This window comes from Meleagris gallopavo, chromosome 1 (assembly GCF_000146605.3).
Source record: "Meleagris gallopavo isolate NT-WF06-2002-E0010 breed Aviagen turkey brand Nicholas breeding stock chromosome 1, Turkey_5.1, whole genome shotgun sequence".
Classification (NCBI taxonomy): domain Eukaryota; kingdom Metazoa; phylum Chordata; class Aves; order Galliformes; family Phasianidae; genus Meleagris; species Meleagris gallopavo.
The window spans coordinates 24,160,154-24,187,614 of NC_015011.2; the positions used below are offsets into that span (position 1 = coordinate 24,160,154).

The 27,461-nt window shown below is 38.6% G+C and overlaps 1 protein-coding gene across 1 annotated transcript; it reads right to left on the reverse strand.

Annotated features, from left to right (window-relative positions):
* Nucleotides 1–773: 773 nt before the first annotated feature.
* On the reverse strand, nt 774–27,461 carry CAPZA2 (capping actin protein of muscle Z-line subunit alpha 2). The gene is made up of 10 exons (XM_010706703.3): nt 27,405–27,461; nt 13,572–13,635; nt 12,240–12,291; nt 11,504–11,567; nt 10,805–11,011; nt 9,548–9,627; nt 8,586–8,664; nt 5,448–5,519; nt 2,638–2,700; nt 774–1,760 (listed from the first exon to the last, which is right to left on the reverse strand). Exons 1-10 carry the CDS (start codon nt 27,444–27,446, stop codon nt 1,620–1,622), a joined length of 864 nt encoding a protein of 287 aa, XP_010705005.1. The 5' UTR covers nt 27,447–27,461; the 3' UTR covers nt 774–1,619.

Sequence of the window (27,461 nt, forward strand, 5' to 3'; positions counted from 1 at the left end):
ATTAAGAGGGCAATTCTTCAGAAAGGCTGTTGTAGAACAAAGCTCATTCTTCTACTGGACAGTCTAGTACTGTGAAGTAGCAGCAATTTCAAGAACTTCAGTCAGCTCCATACCCCTTTAAAGAAAACACTGACGAAAAGCATACAGGGGCATTCCAATCCAAATAGAAACCTACCTTTAGTGTACATCTTTATACTCAGCACAAGATCAGAATCTCTCTCTTGCTATGTTGTAACTTACGGTTTAAGGTGATTAACAGGACCATGCAGTAAACAAAAATATAACCCTTGTGTACGCTTCACTTTTTGGAGTCTGCATAAGTAACTTCTAGAAAAAAGAAGCTGTTTGTTTTTCCATTGTACGCACAGAACCGCATAGCATCTTTTGGAATAGGCTGTCATCCAACTAAAAATTAAATCCATGTATTCACTGAAGTGAAATACATCATTTGTAACAAATTTTGCCTTTTCTTTTAAAATTCATTTCCAATATCAGATCTATCAGATGGGGAAAGTATTCTCCAGAAAAAAACCATGTTATTTTTATCTTGCAGTTTCTTCCATATGAAGCTATAAGATACATATTTCAAAAAGAGTTCCATAGGCAGAGGCTTCTTAGAAGTGGGTGGAAACCATGAATGATGACAATACTACAATAAATCTCCAAATACACTGAAAATAGCCAACAGGCCACAAGTTTGTGGCTGTTTTTAGCAACACTCTAAAAATAAATGCCAAAAATAGGCTATGTCAGGAAGCAATTTGATACTCAAATAAATAGAAAATTTGCATTTTAATGTCACAATGAATTTTAGTACATTTCAATCCAAGGAAAAAAAAATAGACAGACATAGTAATGAGTACAGGGTTGTATATATATATTACAATATGCCTTGTTATAATACACTTGTGGCTTTATGACAAAAACTTAAGGGCAGATGGAATTTAAGCTCATTTAAGTAACCGTCAGGAACAAAGCATTAAGTGGATTTCTGGAGTAAGTACTTTTATTTAATTTCAAAACCTTAAAACAGCATTAGACCTTGGCCTTTTCTTAAAAAAAAAGTTTTGTTAACGCTAAATAAGTATTCTCAAAGATTGAAACAAGATAGAAAATGCTTTCCCCCAAGATAACATACAGTGGAAAGGGAGATGATTTCAACAACAGCACCTATTGCTAACTCCACGTTGACCTTGACCTAGAAATGCACACTAGTGATCTCCACAGGGAATCCAGCACATTTTGGAAGTCGTCCATTTCACATGAAAGCAAGAGAAAGGGTTATCATATGCAAAAATATTTTCAAACTGTTCTTAACTTGTAATCGGAAACTAAAGGCATGGTCTCTTCATTATAAAAAAATAAAGGTAAAACAGAAACTTTAAAGGAAAATACTCAGCTATACTGAAGTTGCAACCCTTTGAAGAGAAAGGAAAAGGAAAAAAAAAAAGATCAATTAGCTAAGCTTTGTGCTCTAACCAAACTACTTACAGTGATTTTCAATGGCAAAAGCCCATGCTGACTGGGTGATTTGACAGTTCCAAATACCTTTCGTTATTTTTTTTTAATTTAATTTTTATACAAGGACACTAAAATGATCCAGTCATGCAACGTTCATTTTAAGCATTCTGCATCTCTTTTCCAATCTTATAGCTAAGAATCTTGTTCCAGTCAATCTTGGTGCGGGTAACTGGCAACTGCCGACGTAAGGCCTTGAATGTAGTGTCCGACATGGTCTGGTAATTCTCACTGATTGCAGTCTGTTAAACACAAAGTCATACAAAGATACATGAAAAACAGAACAAGGATGCTACGTATAAAGTTAAATGATTGAATAGCCTGTTAGAGGCTTAATACATTGAAATATTTTATGAATAAAAGATGTTACACCTAGATTGAAACTACAAGACAGTCCAACAGATGCAATGAACCTGGTTCTAGGCCAGGTGACTCAGCAAACCTCAGTGTGGTTAATCAGCAACATGAATGAAATGCTGATCAGAGTTAACTCACACATCAACTCCACACACCAAAGTCTCCCACTGTTATTTCTGGGGGATGGCTGAGTCAGTCAACATCACAGCATGACTTAAATATAACGCATATGATATTTGGTACAATTTTACTAATGAGTATTTTTTTCCAACCTGACAGAACGAGGTGTCTGAAATCCACTTTATGTTAAAGACTTAAATGAACATGAAACCACTTCTACAAAGGGCATCTAGAACAGCTGTACTTCTCTAACTTCAAAATGACTAACTCAAATACATAATGCTTAGTCATATTTAGCAAAGCTGTGTAAAAGAGCCACCTCCAAACAAAATCTGTACAAAAATTCCACTTAAGAAATGCACTTGGGATGAAAGGGATCAGAACCACTGATATTTAAACACACTGGGGACCTCAGAGATTCATCTTCTGCTCTCAAAGAATGACTTATACTATATTATGTAGGCGAGTGCAATCACCAAAAGGCTTGGAAAGGGAAGGTACATTTAACGGCAGCATGCAATCTATTTGTATTTACTTGAAATGGCATAATCTTAGTATCAAGGTCGCTAATTGCAGAATAGTAGCTCTGGTTAAATATATGATAATGTTTGATTATGGCTGTGGTGTTTTTATCCAACCCACCTGATACTCATTTTCCGCAGCCTCCACAATTTTTATAAATTCCTTCGCCGTCTGGGCTTCATTCTAGACAAAGAGCATTTGAGTCAGGCAGGATGTACTGCATGGTTCTGTGAAGACTACTTACATTTTGTTTATTCCACTATCATGAGAGATTGCAGAAGACTCCATGAGAACACATGACCATTTAGTGACTAAAACACAGCTGAACTCAACACTCATCCAACAGATATACGTCACATTCTTTCTTGTTACACCTTAATTAATCGTGTGAGTTCAGAGCACAAGCTAAAATTATGAGGAAACAAATCAACGAGGTACACAGCAGTACTGGTTTATTTACATGAATCAAGCTAGATTTAATTGTGGTAGGAAATGATGTTAAAAAATGAGAGCATTTCAACTGGAACAAGCATAAAGATTACTGCAGAGCTCATTAAAACGCCTTGATTCAAAGCTCTGTTTTGAATAAAAAGACAAAGAAAGAACAGCATTTGTAAGTATGAGAATGCACACACAAGTCTCTAAACATCAATACTTTGCTTGTTTTAACACTATCAACATTTTATCTCCAGTACAACTTAATGAACATCTGCTAAACAAAAAATACACAAACTACAAACAACAACAACAACAAATGATTCATCTCCGAGCATTCTACATTAGGCAACTCAGCTGAGGCAGGAAACACAAATTATATGTAGTCTCATAAAAACATTCAAGTAAACACCACAAAAATGAGGATGCAACAACTCAATTTCCAAAATTAATCATGATTGATAGCAGTGTTTTGATGCCTCATCCTTAAGCACGTAAATTCTTGTTTGTTTTAAAAATACACAGCAACCCTTCAGTCAATCTGAAGGCAAATTAGCTGAAGTGCTTGAAAGAGGTGTTAGGAAGGAAAGGAGTGTTCAAAAATTTAGAAACCTTCAACTTGGGTCTTGGGGACATTCCTGAAGGGACATCTGCAGCAGCAGCTGAAAAGGTAGACATGATTTTGTCCTATGCAATCCCTTTTGCCTCCAGAGGGTTAGTTCTTTGAGCTTAATTGCCACTGGCAACAGAAGTGCTAATAAAAGAGCAAGGCTGGACTGCATGGCCGGAGAAAAGCTATGGCAGGCTCAAGTAGAACTGCTTCAAAGTTTCAGAGAAACTGCATCTAGCAGCTGTGAAAGTGCTCCTGAACAAGGCAGAAAGAGACAAAGGTGCTAGAGAGCAAGCAGAAGAACGCAGGATGAAAGGCCTTTGACTTTTCAGTGAACCGAGACAATGATTTCAAAGGCTCAGAGAAAAACTAGAGGAAAAAAAGCAACCCTCACTACAATTATTCATAGTTCCAGCAAAAAGACAACTTTTCACTTCTTTCTTTCACTTGTGCCCATTGCCGTACAAAATCGCTTCTTTGCCAAACAACAAAAAAAGAAGTCATCAGGGCTCCTTTTATTCTACCATTCTGTCTGCGTGAGATAAGAAGCTCTACCCGCTCTGAAGGCTTTAGCTATGGCTAAAAATTGGTAACCAGCAGCATACTCGCTTTTGTTCTATTAGGAGACAGGAAGGTTATGTAAAAGATGTTTTTCTACTCATTGGTCTTCTAAATTGCAGAACAGGATTAAGTTACTTCCAATAGAAAGAGAAGCAAAAGCTATTGAAATGAGACCTTCTTCCAGACAGTTCCTTCTGAAACATCCCTTGGTTGAATGAAAGACTAAACAGATCTCTTTGCTTAGGGGGTGAAAAGTAATTTTATATCTACAGCTACAGAAGTGTTATCTCTTGGCACCACTCTCTATGCTGCTATTGCATCTGAAAAGCCAACAAGCCTTGCTTTATATTAATGAACAATGTTCTCTATTGATGAACTAAGGTTTTGAGATCCACAGGGTCACTACTAGTCTTTATCTTTAAAATACTTCTAATGTTCATGTTTAAAATCTCACTTTACCAGTTTAAGTTCTCTGGCTTAATTTTTTTAAGGAACACTCCAGGATGAAATCTTACCACCTGTATATATCACCTCCAGCAAGCAAGAAGATTATAACTTCAAAAGTAGCAGATCATTTTGCAATAATACCAACTCCTAAAGGACACTTGTGCTACTATTTCCAAACAACTTTTATTTCAACCCTGTGCTTCTCATTGCTACAAATATCCACTTGGAAAGGAAACTTTAAACTCCAGAAGTGTTAGTACTTCTCAAGCTGAAGCATCTCTGAAAGAGCTTTTTGTATGGAAAACCGTGATGTTGAAAGCACCAGTTACAGACTGGGAGGAAATGGAGGAAAAGTACTCACTACTGCTTCTCAACTGGCAGCCTTTGCTTCCTAGTTTTTAGCATACCAGTTACATTGCCACAAACAAAGCAGGACTACAGGTGATCTCCTAGAAGCTGCACTAATAAAGTGGATTATTATAACTCAAACCTTCTTCATACTCAAAAATTAAATCTATAAGACACTCTGCATACTGAAATTTAAATACAACACAGGGGTAGAAAGACAGGACAGCAAACTGATTAAAACTACAAAGTGAATTTAGCTTATATAAGCCACATGCAAGCACATGTTTAATCAAAACATTTTTAAATTAGCATTAACTACATGTAATTGTAGTAATTTAAAATTATTAAATGTAGTTATAGAAGTAGAAAATATTACATATAAAATATTCACAGATTAGAATATTCATGCTCATTCACACAGAAAAGAAAACTAGCCCTCACATTTCCAAGTTATTTTTTAAGTTAGCTTCTGTTTTTAAATCAAAAAGTCACTTCAGTGTACACATAAAGGTCTCTAAAGTTTACTTACAGACACTGTTAGGGAATCCTGTATGTCTTTATGGCTCACAAGCTGAACATTACCATCTTCATAATAGTGAACCTACAGAAAATTAGACAAAAAACTCATTAAATGTCACAGAATGTCATCATACATGAAAATCAAAATGTTGTAGAAATTAAATACTTTTAGAAAGGGAACACTGAAGAAGCTACTAAATTTAGTATATTTTGCTGTTGATTGCCTCAAGAACTATTTCATTTAAAGAAGCTTAGGCTTTGATTAACAAGAAGTAGAAAACTTGCTACTTAACATGATAACTTCACTAAAAATTCTTCAAGTGGTAACGATATATTTAACATGAGAACAGCTTTGGCAAGGCTTCAGGATACACTGAAGTTCCTTTCTTTCCAGCTTTGCTCAAACTGTGTGCCAGGAATAACGCAACACTAAGCTTCCCTTTCTTCACCTGCCTGTTTTTGATATCTCCCTCTGTTAGGTACAGCTCAAAACAAAACCAGGTACACGTGTAGGCAAAGGAGCAATTCAATACAAAGTTTGAGAAAGGTAGTAAGGCAGAATGAAATTTATTTACATTTGAAATGTTAACTCTACAAACGACTTCCTTGCATATCCTTACCTACAGGAGGAGGTAAGTGGTAAAACTCTATTCAAGCTAACTTTAGTTCTAAATTCAGTTGGGAAGGAGAGAAGGAACTGAAAACATTCAGGTTCTAATGCAACTATCAGAGAACTTGAAAAATCAGAAGCATATATGAAATTATGTTTTCCAATTCTTGTTTTCCAACAGAAAATATCCTAAGGATAAGATTAGCTTATTTTCAAATCAAACATCACAGGCTGAAACTTCTATCAGTCTTTTTCAATCCAGTTCCTCGGAGGTGAGAAGTGCTTACTCAGTGCAGAACTATGAGCCCTTCCAATGAAACAAGAGAACCCAGTGAGGTATAATCTGGCCTTCTCTGCCATGATCCACTGGAGAGGGTTCAAATCTCCCCTGTGCTCTAAAGTCAATATCAGCACAAATACCTGCCTCACCAAGTTATATTCTTAGCAAACATCCAGACCTAACAGGGATTTAACAGGGATGAAGAGTCAAATCTAATCCTGAGATTTCTTATGTCAAGTGAAATATGAGAATTAACTGTTCTGTACTATACCTCACTGCTGACATCCTTCTAGAATGCTACATCTGGGTTCAGAAGACTACAAGGATGATGTTTATGAACAGAACCTCTTGGAAATATTAACTAAGGAGGGATGAGAATAACAGATTATATAACAGATAAAATCAGTCACCAACACACTTATCAATTGTTTTCCATGCACAGCTGGGGCACATCAAGCACCAAAGGGACTTTAGTAAAACACTGCTGTTGCACAGTATTCACCTTGTGTAATTAAAAGAAAATTAAATCTGAAACAGGTTAAGACAGTTAAGATTCCCTTAAATTGGAATGTATTAATAGAACAAGAAAAAAAGAAGATCATATATGTGACCTTAACAGTAAATAAGACACCAGAACACAGGTGGTGCTGGAATTTCCCCCAAGGTACTTAGGAAAGACCTTATCAGAATCAAGGCAATGGCAGTATTGTTGTCATAAAGGTTCCCCAATCGACTAAAGACATACTAAGTTTATAATCCAGAAGCCTGTTTCACTCCTTAAACTAAAGCACTCAAGGTACTTCTGTATCCATTGCAGAAATTAAACAAAATTTCTAAAACTTTGAAACAGAATCCAGCATTCTGTAGTAAAATAGGAATGTCCTAAGCAAGCAAAAAGCTCAAACTTTTAATTGCTTCCCAAAACATGCACTTTAATAAACAGAAATAACGTCTTGATTAATTATACAAGATAGTCATAAAGGACAAATCAGCTTGAAATGCACATTTAACTCAATTCCCTGTTCAGGCTACTTTCAGTTGTCATTTAATCCTGCAGGCAGCAAAGCATCACACAGCTGTTTGCTCACAGATTTCCCAGAATGAGATAAATGCCTGCTTGTTCTGGAAAATCTCCTAGACATTTAACCTGAAGTGAACGCTGTGGACAAAATGAGTGTCTTGTTGCAAGACAGATTTAAGTGATAGTTTATTTGGATTCTTCCGAAGTCTCAGCAGGTCTAGAAGTACCCTATGATCATTTTCATGTAACAATATAGTAACAATTGTCCACACTCTGAATATCATTCTAGCTTACAGAATGTTGGCCCAAAGTGGGAAATCAGATTCAGGCCCCTGCTTGGGTAGGTCTGAACACAGCTACCACAACACAGAAGAACATACTAAGCCTCACACTGAGAATATTCTGGTGCATCTTCCTTCTGAAATCAAGTCACTGAGCAGTAAGATCAGTGCAAAAGTTACTGAGGGTGCAGAAAGAGCAGGAAAAGAGAGCTTGGCTTACATCTAGTAAAAGAAAAAAAAATGACAAAAAAACCCAAACGAACCAAAAAGCCCTCCTACACTGAAAGGCAGGCTGCAGTAAAATTCTAGTCCCTGATCCCAGAAATGTTTAAATAACCTCCTGCAAAATATGTGTACACATTCCAGGGAACCAATCCAGAAAGCCAAGTTCGTCTGCCTACCGCATGACAGTCAGACTTGCTCTTGTTTCAAGAATTCTGCATTCCTGCTTGGAAAACATATTTCTGAATGCCTTAGAGCCAACAGAAAGGGAAAATTCATAATGAAAGAGATCTAAATTCAAAAATCTCAGATAATAGAATGACTCAAACCAAAGGTTCCTATCTTTCTAAACAACAAGGTGGGTAACGTGAAAAAAAAGCTACTATCACTTAAGAAAAAAATCCCTCCTTCAGAAAGGGATTGCCCTAAAGAAGCTTCTCCATGTAATGTGGAATTCAAGTTTCTACTGGCTCACTGTACAGGAAACAGGTACAAAACTGAAATAGCTATATGCCCATCCAAGACAAACGCATCTTCTGAAGTCCACAGAATCATTACAGTATTTTGCAAGAAGGAGGCAAATACGCAGTCAAGTGGCTAACACTTAACTGAACTGTTCTCTCTTTGGCTTCCTGGGCTCCCCAGTTCTCCTGAAATATTTAAATGCATTGGCCTAAGTCTCTCCTGATAACTGGATACTTCATTCATCAGGAAACAGTTCAGGATAAACATACCTGAATTTTCAAGATGCCAGCCACTTGAGTGGTTGAAGGGGAGATTGTAAACTTCCATTCTGACCTCCAGCGGCCATTCCTTTCAAAAACAATAAAATATACAACAGTCAGTCAAAAGAAAAGAACAAAATACCCAGTGGAACTACATATGCACAATGTCTATCAAATCATAAATATTCAGCCTGTAGCCAGTCATGAGGAAAACAGTTTCCTGGAATACTTATCCAAGATTTGGATGAAGACCAAGGACATCTATTAGTAAGGAGCTTTTAACAACAGGACTTAGCTTCTGAAAATATCTAAAGGCTTTAGTGTTCTTTCCTTCTTTATTAGTATACACATATAACTGATCTTTTTTTCTTTCCAGGACCTAGAAAATTTGCTGGATCAGCCAAATTCATTTCAGAGCAGGCTACCAAAAAATGGAATGAAAGGAACCTTAAAGTAGCAAGACTGTCTGCTACTACTGAAACTCTAAATCTTTCAGCTCTCCTACAATTTCTGTTCCAGAGTAACTTTTTTCCATCCAGTAGAAACAAACTCAGTAATCTTGCATAATTCCTTAAAGGAGTCTCAAACATCTGTATGGGGAGACTGTAGTCTGTAGTTTCACCTGATTTCTTCCCTGTAAATTAGACACTTTCATTTTACCTAGGAGGTTAGTGGGTTAGAAGGTTAGTAGATTAAAGCTGTGTCAGGATGGTACTGTGGCCACATCTTGATTCCTGCTTTGTCTGCACTTAAAGAAGAAAGTTTCAATACTCTGAGATCCAATTCTCCTACAGCTAGGTATAGATTCCAGAGCACTCAAAGATTTCTCTAGTACAGGCAGAAAAGCTTGGTAGGGAAACATGAATGGTGTACATGCACTTGTCTGACGTTAGGATAATCAGTGTAATGCCAATAGTGCAGCTGTTTCATGTGCTGTATTTCACTGTATTTGTACCCACACAAAAACTTACCAAAAATTTTTTGCTTGGAACTGATGGCTCTCTATGCATGCAATAATGGTTTGCTGTCCATCAATTGTTTTACCATACACCTTAGTTAGAAATGAAAAAAGCAGAGTTATTTCAGCTATCTCGTTCAAACTGCTTAGCGATACCCAGTCCTACTGTATACCCCAATTAACTGGGAAATTCTATTTTACAATCAGTATGATTCTTATATAATACTCAGTACATAAAATATGATTATATACTAAAAATCAGAAAAACTTGGGCACTCATCTGACTTATACAGGAATCCAATTCATCACGTTCAATCAGGAAATGAATATTCATTTCTTCACTAGATTAATTTTCCATCAGGTTAATACAAAGTCCAGGACAGCTATCCACAGATCAGCTTGCCAAACTTAAAACAGTCACAGGGTTCCTAACAGCAAATCAAATGCTATTTAAGTCTAGAGTTTTATTTCAAGAAGCTGCAGAACCCAGTGATGCTGGTGGTAAGAATTTTTATATATTTTTAAATATACATCTTATATATTTTATACTATACATTTTTTTATATATAATGAGTGATGAAGAGAAAACCAGTTTGCTTTACTGACCGTTTTGTCAGTAAGCCAAACCAAGGCAGATATTTGTATCTCATGCAATATTTGTTTATTACTTCTTTAAATAATCTACCAGGTATCCAGGATCAATGAGGCCAATCTGCAGGCATCTACAGAAGGTCTCAAGCCTTTTCTATGAAAGGACTAAAATAGAAATATAACCCATAGTAGCCATGTGTTGGTAGTTGCTGAAATATTAAACATTTGAAGCTTTCCCTGATCTCCCTAACAAACCCCTGTGAAGAATAATTCTTCACAGTTGAAACCAACTATGCTCCTTCTTCACCAAGTTAGTTACAATTTCATTTTAAATTTTTATCTACAAGAGATAAAATCCACACATATGGAAGTGGAATAAAATGAATTTACATAACTTTTTCATTGACTTGATGTTAGGAATTTAATTTGCAGATATCCACAGAAACCAAACTAAGACAAGGCATCATAAATTTTAAGAAGACACATTCCTGAAGCAGAAAATCTCATCTTCAGAGCCATCTATAATACCTACAGCAGTGCCACTGGTGGTACTCTTCTGTTTTTCCTCATACTTTTCATAGAATACAGTAAAGGATGACAGCACTACTGAGAGCATTTTATTTTATTTTTAATTCTATGCTACACCAATAGTTCAGTGGTTAGATAGCTTAGTACTTACCGTGCATACACCATTTGGGTAGTGTTCTTTCACATACGCCTTCATTGCTGTTTCAACTGAATTTCTCCAGGATTCTATGGCATTTTCAACTTCATGGGGCCTAGGATCAGTAGCCTCCTTTCTTAAGTGATCAAATTTAAAAGAAATCTTGTTCTTGGGATCCAAAAATTTTCCATTTCCCAAATCACCATGTTCTGTTATCAAAACCTGTATTATGAAATTTCAGTTAATTGTATTAGTATAAAATAAAGACGGAAAAAAATATCACGCCAAATTGTACAATTGTGCATTTCAGTGCACACTTAACTGAAGATTCCTGAAAGAGTCACATTTTAAACAACATACGCATGTACATTAAGGGAGGAAGAAGCTAACAGGAAGCACTGACACAGAATCAAAATCCAGATTGCTACCCTGTTACTGAAACAAAAGGCAATAAGAAGTTCTTCTCTCCTGTCTATAGTGACTTCAAGTACTACAGGTAAGCAGCTCCTACAGCTCCAAATCAGAATACCAGACAATAACACACAATGAAATTGCAAGCTCTTGAGATTAACTTACTGAACTGGTACCACCGGTGGACCATAACATCTATATTTTAGTAGAGAAGATGTATTTCCTTTCTTTTGCTTTCCGAGGTATGTTCCAATACCAGAACATCTTTAAAAAAAAATGTAAGGAATGTCAGTGTATTCATACCTGCTCATCGTAACCGTCAATTTTTACTGGAGTAAACTGGTCCAAGTTGTACTGTGCAAACGCACTACAAGAGGGAAAAAACACCAAAAACCTGCATCAGGCACAATCGTTCTTCCTTAGTAGACGTAAGAGACTTAAAACAATAGCTAATAATCTGGATGATAAGCAAGAAATTTATTACTGCCTCATTATTTAGCAGGCCCTAAAATACGGGCTCACCTTGACTCACTCGGCACTGATACTGCTATTCCAATCGTTACACAATGATTCACATTCAAAAGTCACCTCGTACAGACACCCACAGAAAGTGAAAGAACAGAAAATGTAAATTCCACTGAGTTTCTTCCTATTCAATTAGGCATCTCTATTCTTACAGAGGAAATTAAATCTGGTATGAAATACAGTGGGCATAATGTCTTCATGTAAAAGTAAGGTCTTCCCTACTTATACAGGTCTAGTGTCTGCAGCATTTACCAATAAACTAAAAACAAAATGCAAAAATGCAGAGACAAATTCCAAAATCCAGGTCTCCCATTTCAAAAGCAGCTGTTCCAACTCATCAGGATACAACACTGATTTCTTCGCTGCCAAAATGATGCATCTTAATCAAAGATGCACAATGCTCACAATAGGGTTTTATTTGCAAAAGGATCTTTTTAAACAAATCACTTACTGCCAGGGGAAGCCTTACTGAACTGACTTTCATGCAACTGAGTACATGGCAGCTGGTACTTACTGGGCTGCTCCTTCCCTGAGAAGATTGTCATTATTAAGCAGCAACCGAACATCTGAAAGGAGATGTTTATAACACAGAAGTATACTTAATTCAAAGATTTGTTCCACTCACATAACAAATGGCAACAAACTTTCCAAAACAATTAAAACCCAAACCATCCCAGACCATCTAAGTAACTAGGCAGAAAAATCCATTGCTTCAGATTTTCTAATTTTGACTGAACTAAATGAGAAAAGCACTACTGAAACGGGATTCCTTCCAATGCAATCTGGTTAAGAAGATACAAGCCATACCCTGTAGCTGTGTAACAGTCAAGGAATTTGTCAAAGAAGTCAGTCTGAATTGCATGTAAATGCTTTTGATCCTTAGCACTCTAACACTCAAGTCTTTGGCTAAACATCTATGATCAAATGTGTTGTTGTGTGTCATCAAACACGCAGCTGCATTACTGTGCAGGGAGCTGTAACTACGAACTGGCTTAATAGCAGTGTTAGCAGCACTGCAAGAAGAAATTGTATTTGCTTTCAGAGATCTCTGCTCACAAGCTGCTCACCAGCAGTTCATTTCACAAGTACACTACAAGCTATGTTCAGGTATTAATTACCTACTCACAGTTTAACTGAAGAACAAAATACTTCTCATTACATTCCTTAACAAATTTAAGCTCCTGTCACTCATGAGAAGTTTAGTGTACTCACCTTACTTCCTTATCTAAATAGCATCTGAGTTACTGTAGGCTACAGCTACCAATGTATGCACAGGACAAATGCAACAAGTTTTAAAGAAAAATAGCATCTTAGATAAAGCTTAGGAATTAATAGCAGAGGGAAACTAATTTCAAGTCTCCTTACAGCTTACCTACATATCAGTAAAATGTAGGATGCCATAACTTAAGGGTTAAAATGTTTGCAGGGGATTAATACTCTTTCCACACTTTAAGCAGTATTCCTTTGTACATTCAAGGTTAACTATTCAAAATGATACTCAGAGCCATTTTAATTTTACTTTGATTTCTATTGAAAAATATAATTGTAAATTGCTGAAGTAGGAGTGTGTGCCTTGTAAAAGAACACAACTGTTAAACCATGGTTGAACAGAAACAGAAAGCAGGCTCATTCTCACATCACAAAGAGAACTAGTAGGTTCTCACTACTGCATTTAAACTCCAAGCTGCCTTATGACTGCAAAGCTTATATTGCATGCTACAGAGTCAGGATTGTAAAGCTCTTACAGCAAGTGAGCTCCTAAAAAACTAAGCTACATGAAATTCAGGAGAGCAATCAGCAATACGCTTTTGCCTTAAATGAAAACATGCAGCAGAAAGACACTTACCATTGAAAACCTCATTGAATTCCCCAGGAGGAGCATGAATTATGAATTTTGCTGCTATACGCACCTACAAGACAAAAAATAACGTGGTTTTATAGAGTTGTAATTATTTCTATTCACACCGATGATGAAAAGCTGGATAACTTCAATGACCAGACACGAAAATACACAATTCCTGTTTCACTAATTCATTCACACTGCACTGCTCTTTATCAGAAACACAGAAAATGAAGTTTCATCTCACCAGGACAGAGATGATTACAAGTGATAGAACCAGAAGGAGACAGAAGTTAAAAAACAAAACAAAACAAAACCAACAACCCACAAAACAAAACAACACAACAACACAACTCCCCACCCCAAAGAAAAACACCCGAGAACCTCGAGCCATTACCTCACCCATAACTTTTTTGCACTCGAAACACAGCAAATGTCAGCACTTCCACTCAAAGTATGCACGCTTGCCCTGGCTTTTTCTCTACCTATGCTTGCACAAGCACTTACACAACTGCACAGTGAGCAAAATCAGGAAGGTAATCTTTCTTTTTTGCAGACCGGTCCCCCGAGCTGGCTTGCTGCACTGCACAGCTGCAGACACATGCTTGCCAGAGGAACACAAAGCTGCTTTCTTCACCATGGAACAACCAACCTGAAAATGGCTGAAGTACTACCTTACTCATACAGTGTCCCTCCGCTGACTGTTTTTCATTGTTGTTTTCCCCTTTAAGCTCTTAAGAACAAGCAGAACAAATAAACAAAAGTTGGATTCCTAACTTGACAAGAGATCCTACTCTTTGTAATTTACAACTATCTAAGTTGAGGAGACATTCAAGGCCATCTCTCATTCTTGTCATGATGTTGCTATTCAAATCTAGTGACTTGAACCGTATTTCCCATTTCTAACACCTTCAATTATGGTTCTGTGGGATAAAGATCTAGGAGATGCAGTTTCTGCACTGTTTGGTCTTTCTGTTTGAAATTAAGAAGTCTGTGAAGCACGTACTTTACTGACAAATACCTAAACAACCACAAAATGCTTTACATTTAGATGTTTACAGGTATATGAAACTGAAGAAGCAACTGTCTGAGCCTGCACAAGCTCCTGAATCAACCCGTAAGTATCTACTATTGTTCAGGTTGATGATAAACCCAGTGCTCAGCCAGGTTCCAGTCACCTCCAGGAGAGGTGATTCAAGCTCTGAGTGTCCTGAGAAAGCACATGGCTGCTGCCTCATCAGCGGAGTTCAAACTCAAGCAGATCCCAAACGATTCGCCAAGCGGCTTCCTGCTCACTGCACAAGTCAGAGCTGCTAATGGAAATGCTAATGGCTGCCCAGGGAACTTGTGGAGTCTCCTTCTCTGGAGATATTCAAGACCCATGTGGACACCTACTTGTGCGACCTGGTGTAGGGAACCTGCTTTGGCAGGAGGGTTGAACTCGATGATCTCTGGAGGTCCAGTCCAACCCCTACGATTCTGTGATTCTGTGAAATGAAAAGGCAGCCAGGTCTCAGCTGTCTCAGTTGAATGCCGTGTTTTGGATTGCTGACAGCCTTTATCTGCTGCTTCAAATGCATACGTCAGAACTCCTCTTTGCACGTAAACGCATATTCTGCATTATAGTGAGATAAGTGCCACAGGGCTTACTCTTTCATCGAAAGAGACAAAGCAGCTAGGTGGGAGTGCCTTGTTTTATGGCAGCTTATTAAAGCACTCGCCCAGATAAACCCAACTGCCTTCTTTGACACAAAGGAATTTAATTCCATTTGCACAAGCCAAAGATCACCCCAGCCAGCAGACTGGGTGCTTCTCCCCAGTGAAGGCACGCTGCTCCACCACCCTGCAGGAGCAGGGACAGCCCGTATTGTGTGTAGTTCAATGCTCAGACCAAACCAATGCAGAGCACAGACACCCAGCTAAGGAACTGCCTTAATGGGCTGCTCCAGATGGAGAACGGCAAGGTGAGCTCCGGGCTCTTCTGCCAGGGCATTTTAATCAAGCGACCAATTAACAGAGCCTGGGATGAAGCTGGACTTTGGGCCCACACCGAGGACCAGCTAGGGAGCTGTGCTGGATGAGGGGGCAGTTCGCAGGTTCTGACTTGACTCCAGAACACAGATAGGCCTGCTCACCCTGGGCATGGCTGGGCCAGCTCTGGGCACGCTCAGGGGCAAGATTTCCAGAGAAAGCCTGAGCTCTGAAACACAGGGTGCAGTCTGGGGCTGGGCAGCTGCTAACAATGCAAGATTAAGGAAAACTTGGATGCTCAAACTGCACTTTAAATAACCATGTGGATTAAGCTGCAAATATGTGCAATGTCATATAGGAAATCTGCACTACAACCCAAGTAATACCTTGTTTTCAGTTGTTCTGACAATGCTACATTGATTTTGCTTTTTTTTTTGCTACCAGTACAAACTGCTTTTCTTCTTATTGTTAGATTTGCTGTAGTATAAATTATATCTATCCAGAAGAAATCAATAGTAACATGTTTCCTCAGGACAGACTAAGCAAGATATTGCTTTCAATGAACACTAAGCAGTAAATTAAATTCCTCAGTATGACTCTCTTTAGTGCAGCAATTCATCATAGACACCAGTTTCTAAATAATCACCGATGTGCAAATCAAGATGTGTGAGGAACACTCATGATTGCAGAAGCCAGAAACCTGCTGTCTTATTAGTCAACTGCTCTCTGTATGTTGCTAACCTACCTACGCAAAAGGAGCTCTATTACAGCTAATCCACCTCTTTTTTCAGTAGTTAAACCAAATTAACTTACTACCAATACTTATCCAGTACTCTTAGCTGACACACAAGACCTGAAGGTCACTTAGGGATTCTCTATTGCCAGAGAGTCCTTCCCAAAAGACACGCTCTGTGCTCCGAAGCCAGCCTAACACTAAAGCAGAAATGACTGCGCTCCCACGTGCCTCACCGAGCTCAACATCCCCCCCTTTTGGCAACAAGAAGCCACTGGCTCAGGTGCCGCCCTAGGAAGCACGAGTTACAACACCGGAGCAGACAACTGAAAAGTGGTGGGTTAGGACAAATAATTAAAAGAAAAAAAGGATAGAGATACAGCAAAAGTACGTTACTTGTAACACACAGCAGTAAGCTAAAAAACATCAAGTGCAACAGAGTACAGGTAGGAAATTAGGGCTTTCTTTAAAGCCTAGAGGGATGCATGACGGTTGTGAACAATGCCAGTTATTTGAGACACCCAGACTCTTACAAACTGATCAGAACTGATTTCACCGTCAGAACACAAAGAACACAGCATTTTAAAGTCTGAGGGACAAACACTTTTCATTCAAGAGAAACGCAGGCTGGCACAAAGTACGAGCACTTCATACAAATAGCAGCGAGAAGCAAAAATCCAGGTTATAACTGAGAATTCCTTCAAAATCTCAAGTAGTCAGAACTGAGAAAATACATTACATGTCTCAACTCGTTACTCTAGTTTTTTCCCAAAACATCATCTAGAACATCATAGCAATGTTTTCCTGCTGTAGTTTCCAAGACTAGATTTACAGTCACTGTTTTAGTTAGAAATCTTCTGAACAGCTCGCAAGAAATTGCAAACTTCAGAAGTTCTAATGATCAGTGGTTCACAAAAAAACAACTCTTGTGGGCAGCTTTTACTATCATTCTTTGCATTCAAATGCACACTTACTGTATTTAATTAACTGAATGCAGAAAACCAATCTAAATACATCTTCCTAAAGGCTTCTGCGACTTGCTTCAGCTTTGAGGATTAATTTGGACAAGCAATACACACACTGTAAGGGAACACAACTTCTTAAGCATTATGAAGAGAAGCATCCCCTGCTGCAGATGCTCTCTATTTCCACATGTAGATCAGAATTCACAGTGCAGACTGAAATGCAGTCTGTGATCAGTAAATAAGAGTCAGCAAGAGTGAATCTCTCAGTGCAAGTGAAACCAAATACTGCCCAGCACATCAGTTAAAAGCTTGATTTGTATGTAGAAAACGATTGCAGCTAAGGTAAAAATTCAGATTGAGGGGATAAAAGGAGGAGAAAAGGATAGCTTTGTTATAGGCAACGAGTGTGGCTATCAGGCCATACTTTGTCTTGTTAGAGATTGAAGCAGTTGTTATATAAACAAGCACCTAGATTTGGGTATGTCAGTATTTGCTGTTTGTTCAGATTACACAAGGACAAAGCAGTCATTTACTGAACAGTGTTTTGCTTTCATCCTTTTGCCTTTGTTTCCAGTGCAATCTCTCCCAAGGCACGCCATCACTCAGGTACACAGACAAATCCTCCTTCTTCACCTTTTCCACACTCACACCATGAAGTCTGTTTGAATTTAAAGTCACACGCCGTGACTTAAAATGCCCCCAAACCACTCTTCCTGTTTCTGGCAAATCGGAAGCTGACATTGGTTGAAAAAGCCCAACCTTCTGTGCTGCATGTGCCTATATATGGCCATGAGTACACGCTCAGACATGCAGGGCTCTCACAACGCCATGCTACAATGTCAGCTCTGCTGTGAGATATGCTCATTCCCAGCCATCAGCCAGGGTACACCTGACAAAAAGAAAGGCATTACAACTTCAGTTAGCTTCTCTTTTTTTCCCCCCTTTATCTTTTCCCCTTTAACTTATCTGAACTACAGCTGTTCTTGTCAGGCAGCCTGACAGTTCCTTCAGTGAACAGCCACACTGCAGAGGAAGAACACAGCAGTAAGCAATATGCTGTGAAACCACATGCTTTGCCATTATTCTTTCCCGCACATCACTTATCGCAAGTTCAGCTGCAGATTCATTGCAGCAGGGAGACCCGCCCTTCCTCTGCATGCATCACAGGTTAAAGTTTACTGCTCTACAGCAATTAAAATGAAACAGTGAGGTTCATATTAAAACCTTCTTAAATAAAATCTTAAAAAGAAAAAAAAGAACACCAAACCAAAAAAGAAAAACAGTGGAGTGGGAGAAGAAAAAAACCTTGGTAATCCAATCCAACCCTACAGAGCCATTGTTGCTGATCACAGGAGAAGAGTTTGCTCTAGCAGTTGCCTTTATCAGCAATTACAGCAATTGTTGCACAAGGAATAAGGCACCACGCATCGTGCATTTTATATTCCTGAGAGAGCCTTCACTTCCCTGTAAAACCAAATCTCATACTCACAGGTGAATCTATGTTTGGCAAAACAAGTAGGTGAGATGCCATATTTAGTAGAAGGGAGCTCTTTGTTCCTTCCCTAGGAGCAGTAAAGTGCCCCAAGAGTCTGGTGCCCACTGCCATGCCTTCTGGCACCGTTCTTGCTGGTTCAGGAAGCCTTTCTGCAGACAACTGAGCAAATGACTTGGTGTTGACCCATTGAGCTCTATCAGGCAGCTAGAGGGGCTTCCCACAGCTAGCCCATAGCTGCAGGAAGGCTGACTGTTAAGATTTCCAAGTAGATGAAGAAGTTTCAATCCTCTAAAAACCTGTCATTCACAGACAAAAACATGCAAGTCAGTCAGAGATCCTGTCAGCACTACTGAGAGTGGTACTGAACAGAAGACAGCCAGCTCTATCAAGTTCTGAGTTTGATTCAGTCTCATGTTTTGAGTTCATCCAAGGCAGTTTTTCTCATGATACTCCTGTCCAATGAACAAGAGTGCTCTGGTATCTTGTACCAAGTAAAATTCACTTTGCACTGAGAAATGTAGTATATTATGCTACATCCAAAGGTCAATCAGCTACCTTAGAAATCACTTACAAGACACAATGGCTGATGAGCTGTCAGTACTGCAAACATCAAAAGAGTGCTGAGCTCGTGAATCCTTCAATGCTTAAAACAACTACGAAAAAAAGCAACTGGCTTCCTTTAGAAAGGTACATACTTGGAACTCACTAGCTTCAGTTAATTAAATGCCAGGGTTGGATACTCCTCAGAATGTTCCACCAGCAATTATGATAAATCTTTTAAAATAAATATGATCTGGGGGTATTTTGCAAGTGGCATAAACTGATCTGCTGTGCTGTTACCACCAAAAGAAATAATCTCCATCCCCTCTCACCTGGGTGCCCCACGAACCCAATCTACAAACTCCTTTCTATCAGCACTGCTTGTCTACTTACGTGAGCATTCAGAAAAGTAAACTGATGTAGCAAAAAATGGCTGTACAAGGTGGCAAGAACACAGCAATCAATTCCTTCCCTGTAAGGATTTCAGAGAATTGCTGCTTCTTGCTGCCAGCAGATTGGTGAGGTGAATAAGCTTTCAAAGGGCCAGACAAGCTCTGAGAACGTGTGAGAAAGGGATTACCCCAAGTGGGCAGCAAACATCTCCTCAGCATCTCAAGAAAACAAATTCACATTCATGGGTATGATTCCAAATAGCAAAGAAGCATTCTGATATCTGCAGCATCTCACAGAGACACGGAGCAAAGGCTTCGCTGCCTTTGGTGGCAGGGAGCAGATGAATATGAAAATGAGGTTTGCAACTGCTTTGCTTCCAACCTCAACTGAAAAAATGCATTATGGCGTTCAATTAACTTCTCTTCCGAGAGAGCTGAGGAAGAGAACTGCAAAAATGTGGCTCTGTGGCACAGGAAAGGAGGGGCACATTCCATACCAACGCTTTAAATGAACAGACATTTCCTTCATATTGATGCCTGAAGCTGCAGTAAATCTGTAGAACAAATATTTTCCTCAATCCGTTTAGCAAGTTAGAAATTCTGTAAACTGAAACAATGAAGAGAAAAGGAACAGATCCTTGTATCAATCTAAGTCAGCCCCTGGGGACAAAAACATCGTATCATATTGGATTTGAATAAATCCTTTCACTTAAAAATGGAATTTTTAAAAATAATACACAACTATTTAATAGCACGTAGCACTACTAGCTCTTCATAGTAGTGAAAAAAGTAAATCCTAGTCAAAAATGAGACAATATGAGGTACTTCAGATAGTAGTCAGTAGTAGTCAGTTCAGGTAATAGTCCTATCTGAAGTACTGACTCAGATGATGAAATTTATTTTCACAAAAAATAACCATCTTGAAAGGTGTTGGTTGTTTTCACCCTGTAATGTCATCCACTTCCTATATACTAATTCGGAAACATTAGAACAGTACTGAACTTAGCAAAACATGTTTTGTTTGTAAACCTTAAACCATCAATGTCAACCTGAAACTTCAGCCATCGCCATCAGTTACTAAAGTCTGTTAACAAAAAAAAAGTACTGCTAATTAAACTACAGGGAGTTGAATATATCATCTTTTGCCTGCACCCGTATTTCTCTGAAAGCCTGTGTCTTGCCAGTAGTCAGCTAGAGAACAAATGGGCTAGGAAAACCACATACATACAAAAGGGATTCCAGAACTATTGATGGCACCACATGCCCCAAACTTGTAGTGCAGAACATTATTCCTGCAGTGGTTTTACTCCAATTTATTTTTTCTGTAGTCCTTTCTCCAGGTTTGCGCTTGAAAGCTCACACATATGAGCAACCAGGAAATTACCAAAACAGCTGAAAAAATTAAGAACATTTCAGGTTCAGGATTTATACAAAATCCAGCTTTTTATGTACGCATCATGCTTCTGACAGCTCTTTGAGTACAACAGCAAATTGAAAAATAGAGGTGTGTCCAATAAGGTTGCATCTAGTCCCGCTCTCAGGAAACTACACCGGTGTTCCAAAGCACTCAGCATGCTTCAAAGCATCACCAAAACTTATTCTTTGGTACTGCACACTTCAACATAGTATTAAACCTGAACATTTTTAACAAATCCAGCAAGCAAAATATGTTGGGCAGCCAGCTAGGAGCTAGCACAACCCCCCTATGATTTGACAAAGGATATGACCATAGGTTTACAGCTAGCTCTTATCCAACAATCACTAGAAGGCAAACAGCAAGGTATTCTTCTGATGCTTATTTGATATCTATCTGATCCATAAAAATCTCACCATTTCCTTGCAAGTCATTCCTAGAGAACTGAAACAGCCGTGAAATCTTACATTTATTGTAAAGCAAAGTTCTTAACTTTTGTTTGAGAAGTTAAAAGCATACAGCATGGCTAACCAAACATACACAAAAGATGGTGGTGCCATCTCCCCACACCATTCTGCCAGCCCAATGCAAGCAACCAGGTCTCTCTTTCTCAGCAGTTGCTGCAGAGCAGCATCCATCACAACGTAACAAATCCTTTGTTTACATGTGCAGAATATTCATCCACTGTAAAACCTACATTTCTGAAGTGATCCTTCCTATTAGTTCAAGCTCATTATTTAACATTAATTATTCCAAGGATACCAAGCCTGGATTCAAGAGCAGTGGGAAGTAAAAAGGAAGAAGGGCAGAACTTGCTCTGACCTATTCCCAGACTGAGATGCCACCTTACCCATACCCAAATCCATCCCTGCTACTCCAGTGCCTTAAAATTATCTCTCAAAGTTAATTTGCAGTTCTGAAATTTTAACACTCGGTCAAATTAAGAAGCAAGTATTTGAAGGGCCTTGCATTTTGAAAGCTGGTTACTGAGCAATAGAAACAACAACTCCATGTGCTGAAAAATCTGCTTTCATTTCTGCTTAAGCTGTTCCAACTTTTAAAAACCTCATTTTCAGAAACTAAAACTCAGTTTTATACAGTTTTGTCTGAGAAAAATATAATGATTTGCCATATACTGTGGTTAGAATTTTTACCTCATTCCTCTTTGGTTTGCAGAAATGAAATCAAAGAAAGATGATATTTCACAGCAGAACTTAGGTTGATGACTGCTGCTGAGCAATAGAAAGCTTCATCTACCACATCATAGATCATAGATCATTCTCTCCCATTTCAAGTACTGCTGGATTAGCCAGTAATTTGTTCTACCACTTTCCTCTATTTTGGGGTAATTCTCTTTTTAACCTTATAGATGTAACTGGTGAGGTTCCCTGCGTAGCAAGTTTCCACAAGAGCTGTGTGAGCACAAAGGCAGGAGCCAGGCTTCTGATGGTGCTGAGGTGGCACTCCTTATACATACAGCCCACGACGCGGTCAGAACGCGTGTAAGCATCCAGTCTCCTCAAACTGTTCATAACAAAAGAAAATAGGAATTGCAGTTTTAGAAATCACCTTGATTTAGAATAACAGCTTTCATTTGTATGCATCTTCAAGTCTCAGATGTTGGTGGTGTTGGTTTTTTTTTTTTTAACTGTCTAGAATGCAGGCAAGTTTGCTTTACGTCATCTCTTTATGGAGACACGCAGTGAAAATAAACAATAAGGATCAGACAAGCAGCCACATGAGAAACTGTCATTGAACAGTTTCTGAGTGTGAATGCTGTCAGACACTGGAATAGGTTACCCACAGACTGTGCAGCCTCCATCCTCAGCAGTACCCAAATCTGAAAGGGCAAGTTCCTGAGCAACCTGATCTGAGCTGGCCTGCTTGGACAACGCAGCATTTGGGATACCTCCAGAAGTTTCTTCCAGCTTGTACCACTCCACAAATAAATAAAGTTATTATTTGTAGTTATACATACAGTAAATGATCAATTTTTCAACATTTTCATACAGATAAAATGATTACAGTTTTGATTCTGTCCTTTGACCTCAAGAGTAAAGATGCATTTTTAAAAATCATCCTCTAAGTCACACTAACTCATTTCCCTGTCTCAGCTATGGACATACAAAAGCCTTGGGAAGGCTGCCACATTCAGAATTACACAGCAGTCTGAGATGCACTCTCAACTTCCTCATTCTTATTAAAGAATTGTCACAAAATGTTATCAAATGGTAACCATTACGTTGAACCTCATATGTGTAGGATAGCAACTCCCTCTACAAACTTCTGTTCTGTTTCACTCATGGAAAGATATTAACTGTGACAATGAGACTGTCTCCATAATGTGATAACTTAAACACACGCTAATTCAGTCACTGTTTGAGTGTTTTTCACATTCAATTATTAAAAGATTCTCAGTCGGCCACAGGAACACGCTACAGCATTCCTAGTTCCATTCAGAGCTTCAACAAGAACAGGAGGGGGGGCTCACAAGGTTCCCCTGCAAGACAGGTTAGCAAAGCTACATCTTTAATGTACTACAAGACATACATTCTATGAACTAGAAAGAAAGAACATTAGAATACCTGCAAAACATCACCTTCAGTTATGGATTATTGTGCAATTATAGCACATAGCTGACTATTAAAATCCTGCTTCTACTCCAAAATGTTCTGATCCTCATTTTCTAAAGCCTCCAAGTCTCATTTGAGGCAGTTCCGAAAGTTAAGATTTCAGATCCTTCCAAAACAAATGATTTAGAGCACAAATGGACTTACTAAACATCAGCATTTAAAAATCAGATTATTTTAAAAGGAATAACTATCTTTAAAAAAAGCCTACTGATGCTTTTAAGCTCATGGGTGGGTTTGCTCCTGCACAGGGAGCTCTGCTGCCGACATAGGAAGCCTTGACACAAGACAATGCATTTAACTGGCTTAGATTTTTTTAATCTCAAAGCATTTACTAAAGAAAAGAGTTTTCCTTAACTACTCTAAATTCCACTGCAGAGTTTTGCTAGCATATTTATACTCAGCTTTGCAGCTTTTCACACCTAGTTCAAAAAGCTGTCAAGTTACCGAACGTACCAGGAAATACATGGCAGCAAAGCGGGTTCATTTTCACAAATGGGACCATTTCCTCATCAGAAGGGAAGTTTTGTTTTACCTCCAGCCAGTTGGCCGACTGCTAAACTCCACCTTACTCAATATGCCTCCCTGAACAAGTAGGTCTACTGAGGCATAACCTTACTGAAAGAGGCGGGGTTCCTTTCTGATCCCACGTTTGACAATACATGTACTTTTATGCTCAGCATTTTAAGGAATGTGAGCTATTTTTGCATTAAAAAACATCGTGATGTTTTCTACCTTCCTATCAATACTCTCCCCTTTCTTCATTAAAGACATCTCTGTTTTCTCAGGCTACCTCAACGTCAACACGGCTATTTCACTCCTGTGCTTTGTGGTGAGAGGGTTTTACATTGAGGAAAAAAAAAAAAAGACCAAAAAACCTACAGCAAACACATCCTGGTGAGTCGCCAAAAGGCGCTGACTACAGAACATCCTTCGGATTCAAACAGTTGGAGCCCTATTTTGTTTGTGCTGCTATTTATTAACAAGTATTTACATTAACAAATACATCTTCTACAATGAAAACAATCCCTTCTGTTAAGCACTGCTTATAGTCATGTAAATAAATTGCAATTTGTATATACACACTAATAAGCTCATTGAAACAAAACAAAACATTCTTATATATGCTTATCAGTTTGACATAGCCACAGGTAGAACAATTTGTACAGGAACTGAAACATAACTACACTGCATAAAATGGTTATTGAGCTTAAAAAAAACCCCTACTTCAAATATCTTGGATAAATAAATAATTTTGTATTCAAGACTTAATCAGAGGACAGATTACCTCTGAAGTGAAGGAAAGTGATGATTTTCCATTGCTGTCTCTCTTAAAAGATCTGGACTTCAGTATTTCCACCTCTCACATCTAATTTTTATTTATAGACTGAAAGATAAACATAATATTTTCTTTTTCCACCTAACTGAAACGTTCTTAACTTTTAGAGACCTACAGAACACCACAAACCACTGTGTCTCAAAGAAGCTGTCTTTAGCACTGGACAGCCCTTGGTGATCCATGGGATGGAACAGCTCCCCTTTGAGGACAGGCTGAGAGAGCTGGGGCTGTACAGCCAGGAGTACACAAAGCTCTTGGAGACCTGAGAGCGACCTTCCTGTGTCTGAAAAGGGGCTACAAAAAGAGAGACAGACTATTTAGCAGGGTCTGTTGCGACAAAACAACAGAAAATGGTTTCAAGCTAAAAAAAATGTGAGATTTGGACTGGATATAAGAACAGTTTTTTATGATGAGGGTGGTGAGGCACTGCAACAGGCTGCCCAGAGAGCTGCTGGGTGCCCTGCCCCTGGAGACACTCAAGGCCTGGCTGGACGGGGCTCTGAGCAACCTGATCTAGCTGTGGTGTCCCTGTTCATTGCAGGGGAGGTTGGACTAGTTGGCCTTTAAAGGTCCCTTCCAACTCAAACAATTCTATGATACACCATCCTGCACAGGGAAATGATGTTTTCTCGCAATTGCTCTTCTCCTTCCTTGGTTTTAGAGCTCCTTTACCCGAACTACGCACTTCTTTCTGCCTTTGCAGCACTTACAGTTCCTGCCTGCACACAGAGGAAGACACAAACCAAGCACAATTCATAACTTGTGATATCACTGAATCCCTCACTGTAGCTACATCTCTATCAGAATTTCCCATAGCATCACCATTGTCTATGTCAGCCTTTGATGGCCTTTGTTTTGTATAAAGGGAGAAAGTTACACAAAGAAGCAATACGATTATTCCCTGTGAAAATGAATGTTTGTCCGCCCACCATTCCTTCTGGATTTACATTACAGTCCCTGTTAAATGAGGGAGAAGTATGTGCTTTCCATGTGCTACCCAGCAGCATTATTTTAGCTCCTAAAACTCAGCATTTAAGAAAAATCTTGTCTAGCTTCATAAGTGTTAGCTTAAAAAAAAATCTGTTATCATTCACAGAAAGTGTTAGTTGAGACATCAGGAATGAATTAAACTGAAGAAATTCAAGATAGATATGTATACGAAGTATTTGCACTTCTAAGTTTCATTCCTTATGCAGTATTCATTTAGTGGCTCAGTACAAGGCAAATCTATCCACTTCATTTTACAGTAACTCGGATCCCCCAAATGCTTTAAACTGAATATATCTTCTACTTAGTTAACTCAGAGTGCACAAACTTATCAGTTTAATATCATCAGAAAATGATTATAGTTTTTAAGCAGTATAATTTTTGTTGTAAAATGATAGCACAACTTAAATACATCCATGCTTTCAAAAGCATTGCTAAAAGGCTATCTAAAATAAGTTACGTGTCAGAGTCAAATATAAGTCCATAAACAGCTTCTCCAAACACTAGTGAGAGCCACAGAACACAGTGAATGCTTATTTCAGCATGGAGATATATATAACACTGATAAACCTTCTAAGAGGTTCAGATTCATGAAAACTAATCCACATGCCTCTTCCATGAAAAATTAAAATCTGGAGGTATCACAAGATCTGGATGGATATTTATTTGCTTTTCCATGAGCTTGCAGCATTATTCATCTTTGTTTTATTGCCAATAAATATACAGTCAGGCTTGGAAAACTGCAATCATGTAGAATGATCAATTTTATAGAAGACTGAAATGGGTAGACAAATCAATTTAAATTTGCAATGAAAAAATGCTGACTTTATTCAATTATAGGAAGGCAAGAGGAGCCTCCAGAAAGTCTGCACCAATTTGGAGAAAAAAGAAAAACTGCAATTAAAGGACAAAAGAAAGCTCAGAACTTAACTTCATCAGTCACTCAAGCATAGGCACTGCTTCTCAGCTCACAGAGTGGTAAGAAGAAAGCGTCACTGTACCTTATGTTATTTGACAGGACAAGAGGCAATAAGAACAAACTGAAACAGGAAGTCCTGTTTGGCACAAGGAAGGAAGCACTTCTGCTCTTTGTGGGTGGCTGAGTGCTGGCACAGGTTACTCCTCCTTTGGGATTTTCAGAAGCAGCCTGGATGTGATCATTGGTAACCTGCTTGGGGCAGGTGAACCCTGAGGTTTCTGCTAACTTTAGCCATCCTCCAGCCCTGTGATCTTAGCTTGCAGACTCAGCATGTTCAGGCATATACTCTATCAAGTGGATTAAAGTTACTTGTATGTTCTAGAAAGAATACAATCACAGACTGCCACATATAACACATGTGAATGTGAACCAGATAGAGGACCAATCTCAAAACCTGTGGCTGGGAATAGAAAGTGGAGATCCATGCACTCAGCATCTTGGCCCACCAACA